This window comes from Salmo salar, chromosome 04, assembly GCF_965601325.2.
Source record: "Salmo salar chromosome 04, fSalSal1, whole genome shotgun sequence".
In the NCBI taxonomy this organism is placed as follows: Eukaryota; Metazoa; Chordata; class Actinopteri; order Salmoniformes; family Salmonidae; genus Salmo; species Salmo salar.
The window spans coordinates 43,480,697-43,493,233 of NC_138294.1; the positions used below are offsets into that span (position 1 = coordinate 43,480,697).

The 12,537-nt window shown below is 42.7% G+C and overlaps 1 protein-coding gene across 4 annotated transcripts in view; it reads right to left on the reverse strand.

Moving 5' to 3' along the window:
- The window catches only part of LOC106602935 (calcium/calmodulin-dependent protein kinase type II subunit alpha), a 75,685-nt gene that overhangs the window by 26,034 nt on the left and 37,114 nt on the right, over positions 1-12,537 (reverse strand). For all 4 annotated transcript variants that reach the window (XM_082974406.1, XM_014195957.3, XM_045716882.2 and 1 more), the window contains exons 5-8: positions 10,967-11,032; positions 9,261-9,333; positions 6,613-6,715; positions 546-629 (exon numbers count right to left, since the gene is read on the reverse strand). In XM_082974406.1, the coding sequence (XP_082830532.1) occupies positions 546-629; positions 6,613-6,715; positions 9,261-9,333; positions 10,967-11,032 (326 nt within the window). The remainder of the gene's footprint in view (positions 1-545; positions 630-6,612; positions 6,716-9,260; positions 9,334-10,966; positions 11,033-12,537) is intronic.

Sequence of the window (12,537 nt, forward strand, 5' to 3'; positions counted from 1 at the left end):
TTCTAAGAGTGTATGTCTATCTAGAACCAAAAAGGGTTCTTCGGCTGTTCCAGGTAGAACCCTTTTGGTTCTATATAGAACCTTTTTGGGTTCCATGTAGCACCCTTTCCACAGAGGGTTCTACATGGAACCCAAAAGAGTTCTACCTGGAACCAAAAAGGGTTCTACCTGGAACTTAAAAGTACCCTTTTGAAACCCAAAGAGTGTAGAGAGAGCTCCGATCAGATCAATGGACGGCTGCCTTCTTTCCTCTGCTCTGACAGAGAACTCATCTCTGCACCTTGGGATGAAACCAACAGGCCCCCATAAATAAACTGGTGCACTAAATCATAGGTTTTTTTGTCAACATAACTCTAGTAGGTTAGAATCAGAAGCAATCCCGAGTCTGGCCAACTGAGACAACATAAAGACAAAGTTGTATAAATGAGGAAACTCATCACATCAGGTGTGAAGTCTATATCATGTTTTCTGTAGGGAGTAGCAACTCAGACGTAGATAAAAACAAACAAGGAAAGAGGTGGATATCTGAAAGCCGCCCTGCTTACCACAAGCCCACAGGTCCACAGCTTTGCCATATGGGTCCTTCCTCAGAACCTCAGGAGAAAGGTAGCCAGGTGTCCCTGCAAAGCCTGCATCACATCCAGACAGAGGCAATGAGTCACAGATAATACAGCTCTGTTGAAATCAAACGATAGGCAATAAGCAATGGGAAATAATGTTGAGATGCTTTTTCCCATTGGAGAGGAAGTTTATGAATTGCCTGGATGGGCTGTGAGACAGGGGGTTGATAAACCACAGGCATTAATCATGGATTATCTTGAATAACATCCAGGATCCAAACGGATCATTTTATAAAGCTCTAGAAGGGTTACTCTCAGTGAAAGTAAAACAACAGGGGGATAAAGTATAGCTCCATATAATGCTCTAAATACTGGTATCGTAATGCTATGCAATACATATTGATATAGGTTTCGATCAAATGCACATGTTGTTTTATGTGTGAAGTGACACTAACCATATCAATCCATTATATACTGTAATACAGTACAGTAAAGAGATAACCATCTTCAAATTCCTGAATGCATAGAATACTTCAACCTTTGTCGCAATATAACAAAGAAAAGACAGAAGTCTTCCTTGAGAACTCTGTAGAAAATCCACTTAGTATTCTGTCACAAACCAAGAACAGTGCACAGTGTTAGAGAGACCTGCTCTGATTATTATCTTCCCCCGGAATGTAAGAGAGTGTAATTAACTTGACATCATCCACAGGTTCCTGGGGCCGCCTGCCTTACACTTCTCTCAATAGGGCTTAATTTGTGGTGTGCAGTCCGTATCCTTATTACCTACCTTAACCAGACGGGTTTCTAACGTTCTGGTAAGTCTGGACATTAACTCTTTATGAGGGGTGATGAGAGCTTTATTTCACTCTCATTTTAAGGATTCACATCATCTTCTCATGTTCCAGCCTCGTTTTGTTCCAGACATTGTGTCACAGCAGATCCACTAAACTAAATCAATTTGCCCATGGGAGAGAATATGGATTGCAAATCATGTGAAATGATTATCACTGACAATTAACAAGGTTGCTTGCTACTTGGATAGATTATGGATTACTGTATATATCAATCATCAAAACAGAGAAGAAGAATACATTCTTCCATTTATTCTCCAGACCCATGGAACCAACCTGGGGTTTGACACACTGTGAACAAAGAAAAGGTTGAAATATCGAGACTCATTTCCATGAATGTGTATGTGTAATGTGTATAGAATAATTATATCAGGGTTGGGTAAGTAACATTACTTTTGGATTACTTTCAGTTACTTTCCCCTTAAGAGGCATTAGATAAAGACAAAGGATCCAAAGGAGCCATTATAGGCATTTGTTGTATCATCAGTGGTCTCTGACTTGTGGTCAGACTCGCTCAGGTGGAACAAACTTAAACCTACACATCTTTTCAATGCTGAATTGAATGTCATTGAGAAAACAGAAAGGTTTCATAATGTATTTTTTTGCAAAAATAATCCAATAAGTAATTATTTCATTTTTCAAAAGTATCTGTAATATGATTACAATATGTTTGCTAATAACGTAACGGATTACAGTTAAAATAAGTTTTTAATCAAATTACATGTAATCACCTAATCCCCAACCCTGATTATAATGAGCAGCAGAGGTGGATGACAGCTCCACCAGCACTTCTTAGAAAATCAAAAAAATATAGCAACAAGCCAGGCATCCCCCAAAGGGTTTAGAACATCATCCTGATCTAAGAGAGGTGTGTCTTTAAAAATGAATTGTGGGTATTGGATAAGTGTCCTCTGGTTCATTAAAAATGAACTGAATACTAAAAGACATTCCTAGTTTTAAAACAACGACATGGGTCGTTCAACCAAAGGAATTCCTTTTGAATTTTAAAAGGCTGTTATATTCAGGGAAGTGGCATTTAAAATAGGCCACAAAGAGATTTTGATAAATCAGATTTTTAATATGAAAAAAATACTCGCTAAAGTACCAAAATTCAGCATTTTCTGCATCCGTGCACCCTCTGTGACTTAACCCTGAAGTTTGTAAAGATCTACTTATCTTGTTGCTTTGACAAAGTCATTTCTGAAGATGATTATTTCCTTAATGTGATTAGTGATGACACAAATTGTGATTCATTTTAAGTCAACCCTGTTACATGAACTGAACTCTCTCATTTTAATATGGTTAAACTATTCCCTTTGAAATTCTTTTTTCAAAATATGGTGTAAAAGCTGGTGAGCTGGTTCTACTCTTTTTGGCGGTAAACTGAGTTGGTTGATCATAACACTTCACAAAACTGTTACCCACAGGCTCGAAATGTTTTAAAAATGTCCTTTTTTTTAAAAGCTTGCATTCAATTGCTCCTCCCTGTTGCACATAACAACCTTCCATTTCCCCTGTCTCAAAGGGATTTATGTCTGATTTAGTAAAGATGCACTATGCAGAAATAGCTCAGCCATTACCTGGTTGCTAAAGTTCACATACTTTCAGTTTATGTGACAAAACAAGCAAGTATAGTGTAGAGAATCATTGACCCTCTAAACCGCTGTGAAAAATATTTTCCGTAACCAAACATATTGTATTTTCAGGTGTTTGAAACTGGTGTACAAAACCAAAAGTAAAAGACGCAAAAACAAAACTTAAGAACAGGAAGCATAGAAATAATACGCATAGAACAGATCTACCGCTTCTTAGACTTGCTTTCAATGAGAATGACAGATATATAACTCACCTTTCAACGTGAATTTGGTCGGGTCGCCCAAAAAGTTTCATATTGTAGCTCTAAGATGAAGTCGTCAACCCTGTTACGTTCAACCTTTATACTTTATTTGGCACTTAATATGCACTTGATATAGTCATTGTTTTATTTAACCTCCGGAGATGGGAAACCATGTTTTTATTAAGTTGAACATGGTTTAATCATTTAAATATGTACCGGCTTAAAACCATCAACACGTGCGCCTATCCCTTGCTTTGTTTACAAACCGTAAGCTCAAGCAGAACACACTACCAAAGATACTGGTAACCTTTCATCTGTGGTGTGACTGTTAGTTAGCAAGCTACTTGCTAGCATGCCGGCAAAAGCACATAGTGTTGTTACTGGAAGTCAGTGTAAATTTAATGCTACACTATTTTCCAAAGAATGAAGACATATGACAGCAGTGGCTACTTTTCATTTCGGATGGACAGGCCGAACAGAAAATGAAGATCAGGTCATGCGTGTGCAGTCCACATTTCGAGCGAAGTTGCTTTATCAATTAGGGAGAACATTCGATGGGTCTTGCCAGGAAGCTAATCTTGAAGATGGACGCTGTACCATCATTGACAGTGGATCTTGCAAGCGGTGACCATAATGTAAGTATCATAGTTTGATCATTTCTTGTCAACGGGGTGGTGCAGGATTATAATTTTTTTGCCTGTGCTACATACGGCTATATCGGTCGCTAATACAGGACTAGTAAAGGCCCAGTGCACCACTTTTGTGGGGGGGAATTGCCCTCGCTACAGACAGCTATATTGACCCGTTAATACAGGACTAGTAAAGGCCCAGTGCACCACTTTTGTGGGGGGGGAATTGCCCTCACTACAGACAGCTATATCGATCCGTTAATAAAGGACTAGTAAAGGCCCAGTGCACCACTTTTGTCGGGGGGAATTGCCCTCGCTACAGACAGCTATATCGATCCATTAATAAAGGACTAGTAAAGGCCCAGTGCACTACTTTTGTGATTTTTTTTCTTCTTTTTTGATTTTTCAGGGGGTGCTGCAGCATCCTCAGCACCCCTCTATTTGGATGATATCCTGAAAAAGCCAAACTATCGGCATATGCCAAATCTCCCATTCCTCCTAACATTTTTTTGAAAACGCTTTTGCTCAGCAACTCACAACCTTCCTGAAGACAGTCTGGTTTTAGACCCCATCATACTACTGAGACCACACTCGTGAAGGTGTGTGAAAAAATGTATCATATTTCTCCAGTGCTAACCTCTGGCTTCCTGTTAAGGCTAGGTCTGATTCCAAGGTTTTACTGCTAACCTACAAAGCGTTACATGGACTTGCTCCTACCTATCTCTCCTATTTGGTCCTGCTGTACATACCTAGACGTACACTACAGTCACAAGACGTAGGCCTGCTTATTCCTACAGTAGAATTTCTAAACAAACCGCTGCAGGCAGGGCTTTCTCCTATAGAGCAACATTTTTATGGAATGGTCAGCCGACCCATTTGAGAGACGCAGACTCGGTCTCAACCTTTAAGTCTTTACTGAAGAATCATCTCTTCATCAGGTCCTATGATTGAGTGTAGTCTGGCCCAGGGGTGCGAAGGTGAACGGCAAGGCACTGGAGTGACAATCCACCCTTGCTGTCTTTGCCTGGCTTGCTCCCCTCTCTTCACTGGGATTCTCTGCCTCTGACCCTATTACGGGAGCTGTCACTGGCTTGCTAGCACTCTCCCATGCCGTCCCTAGGAGGCGTGCATCACGTCTTGCCAGGCTTTTATTCCCCCGCTATACTCAACTTGAGTGGGTTGAGTCACTGACGTTATCGTCCTGTCCGGTTTTGCGTCTTCTCAGGCTCTTGTGGTGGGGAGATCTTCGTGGGCTATACACCGCCTTGTGTCAGGGTAGTAAGTTGGTGATCTGTTGACATCCCTCTGGTGGTGTGGGTGCTGTGCTTTGGCAAAGTGGGTGGGGTTATATCCCGCCTGATTGGCCCTGCCCGGGGGTATCGTCCCATTGGGCCACAGCGTCCCCCGATCCACCCTGTCTCAGTCCTCAGTGTCTATGCTGCAGTAGTTTATGTGCCGGGGGGCTAGGGTCAGACTGTCCTATTTGGTGCATTTCTCCTGTCTGATCTGGTGTCCTGTGTGATCTTAAGTGCGCTCCCTCTAATTCTCCCATCTCTCTCTCTCTCTCCCCTCCCCGAGGACTTGAGCCCTAGGATCATGCCTCAGGACTACCTGGCCGACCCTGTCCCTAGTCCACCTGGTCGTGCAGAAAATGTTGTGACCACCACAGCCCTAGTTGTGCTGCTGATCCAGTTTCTGCTGTTCTGCCTGCGGCTATGGAACCCTGACCTGTTCACAGGACGTTCTGCTCAGTGTGTCTTTGAACACAGCACAGTCCCGAGGGGCAGGCCGATGAAACATCTGAAAGAGAGGCACTGTGAGAAATTACTGAGGACATCCTCAAGCAGGCACGGAAAACCACAGCATTGGGACAGCAGAGAGACTTCCATCCTGGTTAAGGGAGAGCTCCTATCCCAGGGGCTCATGGAATTGGCTGGATTAAAAATCATAGATTTTCTGTGACCATCATGTCTTTAAAAGGCACTGTAACTATCTTGCTTACAATTTGTGATGAGTGAGTGTGTTTTTGCAGAAATAAATAGGACTGTGCAAAAAAAATAATTATTTGTATGAAAAATAAATAAGTGTGGAAAGGTCTGTTCACGGCCCTGTTCTGGACCTAAGGGCACCAATCACAAGGCAGCACCAGTCAGTCAGTTAGGTTAGTTAGAGCAGAGTGATGAAAAGTGAGCTGTGCCTAACCTATTCCAACAAGACGGTTTTACACAGCGGGCCTCACTACAAATGAATCTGGATGACGCTGTGGTGACATTTCTACTTCTGGATGACAATTCATAAATAAAACAAGCAGCAAACAGCCCATTTTCTGTTTCCCCTGTTGTAGTCGGTGCTGCGGAAGTCTTTTTTCCTACCTTGGTGTTTTTTTTAATGATATGTTTCCCTTTGTTTTTAGTTGTTGGTATTTCTCCAGAGTAGCTGTTTTTTTGTTGTTGTTGAGGATGTTCGAGGCAAAGAGTTGTTTTGATTGGATTCCACGGGAGTCTTTTAATTATTTATTTCCCTCTGAAGATTCAGACTGGAATTCTTTGTGCTCAGAAAACTCCTTCTTCTTCTCTCATGACTCTATGTGACCCCCCTATGCAGTTTCCCTGCTGGTTATACATCTTAAATCTTGCATAAGTAGACCTGCTTTAGAAGCCATTCCTTATTTGCATTTCTGTTTATTTTTTGTGTGTGTGTAATTACGATTAATATCAGCCATTAGCCATTACCGAACCAGGCTTGTTGTTCCCCCTCAACCTCGATGGCCAGGCCGAAGTCTGCCAGCTTCACTGCAGCACCCTTGGACTTGGAGGCAAGCAGAAGGTTCTCAGGCTGGGTACAAAGAGAGAATAGCCAATCAGTCAGCGAGAAGAGACAAGAGACCTGAGCACAAGCAGGAATAGGGTGACAGACAGACATGATTCTGGGCCTGATTGAATAGTGTTCAGTTTCTTTTGTGGTTGCGGCATTAGAGAGCTCTGATAAATCCGTCCTCCCACACAGGTGGAGGAATGACACCCCCCCACTCTGCTACTGCTATGAGATGTTATCTACCCCCTGATACACACAGACATACACCACACACGCACATACATACACCCACACACACAGAAATCCATTTTATCATTCCATCTTCCCTCGGGGGCATCTCTTTGTACGGGAATTTGTTAGTGTATGTTTATAACAGTGTGAGTGCTGAAGCAGTCTGTAAGAAAGATTTAAAAAATGTACCTTTGAAAGATTGAGCAAGAAGGCTGCGTTTATACAGGCAGCCCAATTCTGATCTTTCTTTCACTAATTGGTTTTCAGATCAGCTCTGAAAAAGATCTGATTCGAAAAGATCTGATGTGATTGGTCAAAAGACCAATTAGTTGAAAAAAGATTGGAATTGGGCTGCCTGTGTAAACGCAGCCAAATGCACCTCTGAAAGGGTGTGGGGTTATGATAGCGGCTCTTGGACATGTAGGACTATAAATGGGACAGCACTGGAACCAATCCTGTGCTTTATCTGTCCTTCATTGACACAACAACAAAGCAGATATTGTAGCACACACAATGCCGTCTGAAATGATGGAGATGGTGTGAGGTTTTGTTGCCGCTTTTACTGTAAATTAGAAACCCCATTCTTTTATGGGTCCCTCGAGCTGACATTGAGATATGAAGTGCACGTGCTGTACATGACAAGTTGACAACAGAACAACGGATTGACGGTTGTTGCACTGTAAGTGAATGCCTATTCTATAATCGTCAAACTGTGTGCAGAGGACATGACTTAGCAGCATGTCCCCTGAATGTTTTGTATGGGCTTTTGATATTCTGTTCACATTTTTCTGCTTCTCCTCTTGCTTACTGCCGATTTCCTCTGTCTGTCATGTCAATGTGCTGTGTGAAGGAAGTTGATGGTCGCCATCAGGTCAGCAGTAACATCCAGAATACGGACAGATGGAACAGACAGAACCAAACGGAGTGGATAGAAGAGGGTGTGCCATCAGAGTCACACAACCCCAGTAATGACTTTGAGTTGCAATCGCCATCTCAAGTGATTGTGGCCTGCAAGCTAAATCCGTCTTAATGGGATATGATGATGAGAAAATAAATGTCGATACAGATTGACCGCTACAGCACGTGGCACTATTAAAATCGGTTTTAACGAATGATTTGCCTGGACTATAAATCAATAAAGCACTAAGTCATCATGAGAAAATAGCAGTAGAGTTTAAGAATGCAGTTGATACTGTAGAGAGTTATGACACACAGGAGGACGAAGCCACGAGGCGAGGCAGGTCAGGAGTCTTTAGTAACGCCTGACTCACTGTGGGGACCAGAGGAGGTGATTGGTGGATTCCCTAACCAACCACCCATCATGTCCTTGTTCCACCTGGACTGACCTGCTATGACATTGTGGTGCTGAATCTCCCAAAATAAATGTCCCTGAACTGAATAAAGTATGACTTGAGGACTGTAGCGGTATTAACAAAAGTTATTATTGTCCCGTATGCTGCTGACTAAACCTTATGTTTTATGACTAGTTCTCCCTCTTCCTCTCCTCCTCCTCCTCTTCCCGTCAGACCTCTTTGTGAGAACAGTGTGGGGGTGTGACGGCTGGAAACAGATTTGCTAACATCCCATCCCATCTCATCCTACACTCCCTCCCCACTGTAACCACAGTGCAATTATGTCACATTTCACAGAGGTGGTCCTCACAGAACCATTCAGTAGGAACAAAGCTTCTAATCACAGCCCAAATGGTCTGTTGTCTGAAGCCTGAGCAAACATTGAACACATAGACGTGTCCTTTAAAGGGGTAATTGCTACGGCAGTTGCTACATCCATTTCTGGACTTATAAATGAATGATATACATTGATTCTTGAAGAATATTACTGATAAATGCCTCATATGAGCTGTCGTACCCCACCAGAACCCAAAATATAAGGTTGTTTGACTCCAATGTTTGCAAAATAAATGTAAACGTACACTGTATAGCTTCAAAACATGGTTACAACTATACTTTTGACATCATGGAGGGTGACTCCTTGCATCCATAGCTCTGTCAGTTTTTTACTGAAACAGTGGCGGGCAGACCACTTTATTGTTTCGACTGCTGATCGTCGCTCTAAGGTTCAAATGAAAGAGTCTGGACGACTAAAATGAATGGGTGAAATGTATTTCAATTCATTACAATATCCCCAAAATATATCATCTAAACATTCCGGGTATACTTTCTTTAAATTCAAATCCAATGTGATAAACTGAATTTTGATACACAAACAAATGACAACAATGCCATCAGAGTGGAGTGTATTGCAGTGGATAAACAGTCGGTGACTGTGCCGAATATCGTCAGTGTCTTTCAATGTATTCCTTTTTAAATCTTACCTTCAGGTCTCTGTGAACGACTCCCATCTGATGACAATGAAGCACTGCCTCCAGAATCTGCTGAATACAATGACTATGAAGAGAGAGAGAAAACAGAACGACTGAGTGGGCTGGGAGTTCGGCGGCATTAAATTGAGTGCTATTGAAAATGGGCTTTGCTTCAGCATTAATCCACACATCATTTGGGGAAAAAATGGTCTCTGCACCTATAAAGACACAACGAGCCGTTAGATTTGGCCATTCATTTTCCTAAAGCTGTCGATCAACAGAGTAGCATGGGCCAAAGCCTGTCTAATGAATTTCTGCATGTTGGGCTGGGCGTCAGTGGGAGGCTAATTAGCCACTACACTCAGCTGTCAATCAAGCAGTGGAGCAGCGAGAGCCCGGTCCGCAGAGAGAGAGAGAGACTGATACACTAAGCCCGGAGCGAAACGTGTACATTGATTGGAGGTCACTCCTACACCTCCACAACCATCTGTTTCCATTTGATTCTATTCATTAATTTGTCCTGTCGCTCTGTCACTGCAAATCAATGGCCCAGTCAGTAGCTTTCACTGGTTAGGTGAAGTGGGGAAATTCTCTATCCATGAAGGGGCTTATGCAGGTAAAGCTGATCAATCCAAATGAACACTCCAATAATTCAAGAAAGAAAAGAAAGGCCTCTGACTGACTACATCACAAAAAAGGGTTGTAATAGCCTGGGATAAAAATCTTTAGACAATATATGTCAGGGTTCTTTATCTATGCCTTTAGGTCCGCCCTAATCTCTCTGGATTGGGAGTGTGGTGACCTCTGTATAATCCACCTAATTTAATACATTTTACAGCTCAAATTATTACGTTGAAATCTCTACATTGCTATTCTCACGTATCTGTGTTTTGGTGTATGCTGTGTGTATCTGTGTTTTGGTGTATGATGTGTGTATCCGTGTTTTGGTGTATGCTGTGTGTATCTGTGTTTTGGTGTATGCTGTGTGTATCTGTGTTTTGGTGTATGATGTGTGTATCTGTGTTTTGGTGTATGATGTGTGTATCCGTGTTTTGGTGTATGCTGTGTGTATCTGTGTTTTGGTGTATGCTGTGTGTATCTGTGTTTTGGTGTATGATGTGTGTATCTGTGTTTTGGTGTATGATGTGTGTATCTGTGTTTTGGTGTATGATGTGTGTATCTGTGTTTTGGTGTATGATATGTGTATCTGTATGATGTGTGTATCTGTGTTTGGGTGTATGATATGTGTATCTGTATGATGTGTGTATCTGTGTTTGGGTGTATGATATGTGTATCTGTATGATGTGTGTATCTGTGTTTTGGTGTATGATGTGTGTATCTGTGTTTTGGTGTATGATGTGTGTAACCGTGTTTTGGTGTATGATGTGTGTAACCGTGTTTTGGTGTATGATGTGTGTATCTGTGTTTTGGTGTATGCTGTGTGTATCTGTGTTTTGGGTGTATGCTGTGTGTATCTGTGTTTTGGTGTATGATGTGTGTATCTGTGTTTTGGTGTATGATGTGTGTATCTGTGTTTTGGTGTATGATGTGTGTATCTGTGTATGCTGTGTGAGGCAGGTAGTCTAGCGGTTAAGAGCATTGGACCAGTAACCGAAAGGTCCCTGGTTTGAATCCCTGATCCGACTAGGTGAAAAATCTGTCTGTTCCTTTGAGCAAGGCACTTAACCCTAGTCGCTCTGGGAGGTGGTTTCACTGACCTGGCGTCGGCCTCGCTGTAGTACTCTCGAGCAACAATGTCTTCAAAGAGCTCCCCGCCTGTCACTCTGAGGAAGAGAGGATTGTGAGGCTGCCGGTTTCAAGGATGCAGGTGGACTGGAGCATGGAGCCAATGTGAGAGAAATACACCCTTCCCTGTACCCTTCATATCAGCCACTGAGACATGTTGACATGGAACCTAACAGGCACCTCAATGGTACATTTCTGATGTGAGAAAAGGCAAATCATTGACAAAACTCTATTCGTCGTCTCACTGTTGCAAAGTACAGACTATGAGAGTATGAATCCTTTAAAATATGCATTCTCAGGGCTTAGGGCAACACATACCAGTGTGTAATGTATTGCAATGAGTGCAAGGGCGTGGGTGCTGACATTTCAAAGTTCAAAGCAGCCTTCAGTGTGGGAAAGTGTGGGAAAATTGCCTTGTCAATTTGTCAGTATGATGAAGTCCATGCTCCCATTTAATAGGTGGGTGTGAGGCCATCCATCTATCAGACAGCCTCAACTAAAATAGTGGATTCCAGAGCAGAACACCCTGCCTGGCTTTCTGCTGCATGGGAGAAATGTTGCACCTGGGAGCTGGTCCCTGTGGTGTTGGTGAGTCAGATAAACTACATTCGTAAAGTATTCGTTGCAGCCTTGATCTAAAATAGATTTTTTTAAAAATGTTTCTTATCAATCTACATACAATACCTCATGATGACGAAGCAAAAACAGGTTTTTTAGATTTTTTTGCAAATGTATCAAAAAAACTCTAAAATATCACATTTACATAAGTATTCAGACCTTGTACTCAGTAATTTGGTGCCGCACCTTTGGCAGCGATTACAGCGTCGAGTCTTCTTCGGTGTGACGCTACAAGCTTGGCACACCTGTATTTGGGGATTTTCTCCCATTCTTCCCTGCAGATCCTTTCAAGCTCTGTCAGATTGGATGAGGAGCGTCGCTGCTATTTTCAGGTCTCTCCAGAGATGTTTGATCGGGTTCAAGTCCGGGCTCTGTCTGGGCCACTCAAGGACATTCAGAGACTTGCCTCAACGCCACTCCTGCGTTGTCTTGGCTGTGTGCCTAGGGTCTTTGTCCTGTTGGAAGATGAAACTTGGCCCAAGTCTGAGGTCCTGAGCGATCTGGAGCAGGTTTTCATCAAGAAACTCTCTGTACTTTGCTCTGTTCATCTTTCCCTAGATCCTGACTAGTGTCCCAGTCCCTGCCACTGAAAAACATCCCCACAGCATGATGCTGCCACCACCATGCTTCACCGTAGGGATGGTGCCAGGTTTCCTCCAGACATGACGCTTGGCAATCAGGCCAAAGAGTTCAATCTTGGTTTCATCAGACCAGATAATCTTGTTTCTCATGGTCTGAGAGTCGTTTAGGTGCCTTTTGGCAAACTCCAAGAGGGCTGTCATGTGCCTTTTACAGAGGAGTGGCTTCCATCTGGCCACTCTACCATAAAGGCCTGATTGGTGGAGTACTGAGCAGATGGTTGTCCTTCTGGAAGGTTCTCCCATCTCCACAGAGGAACTCTGGAGCTCTGTCAGAGTGACCATCG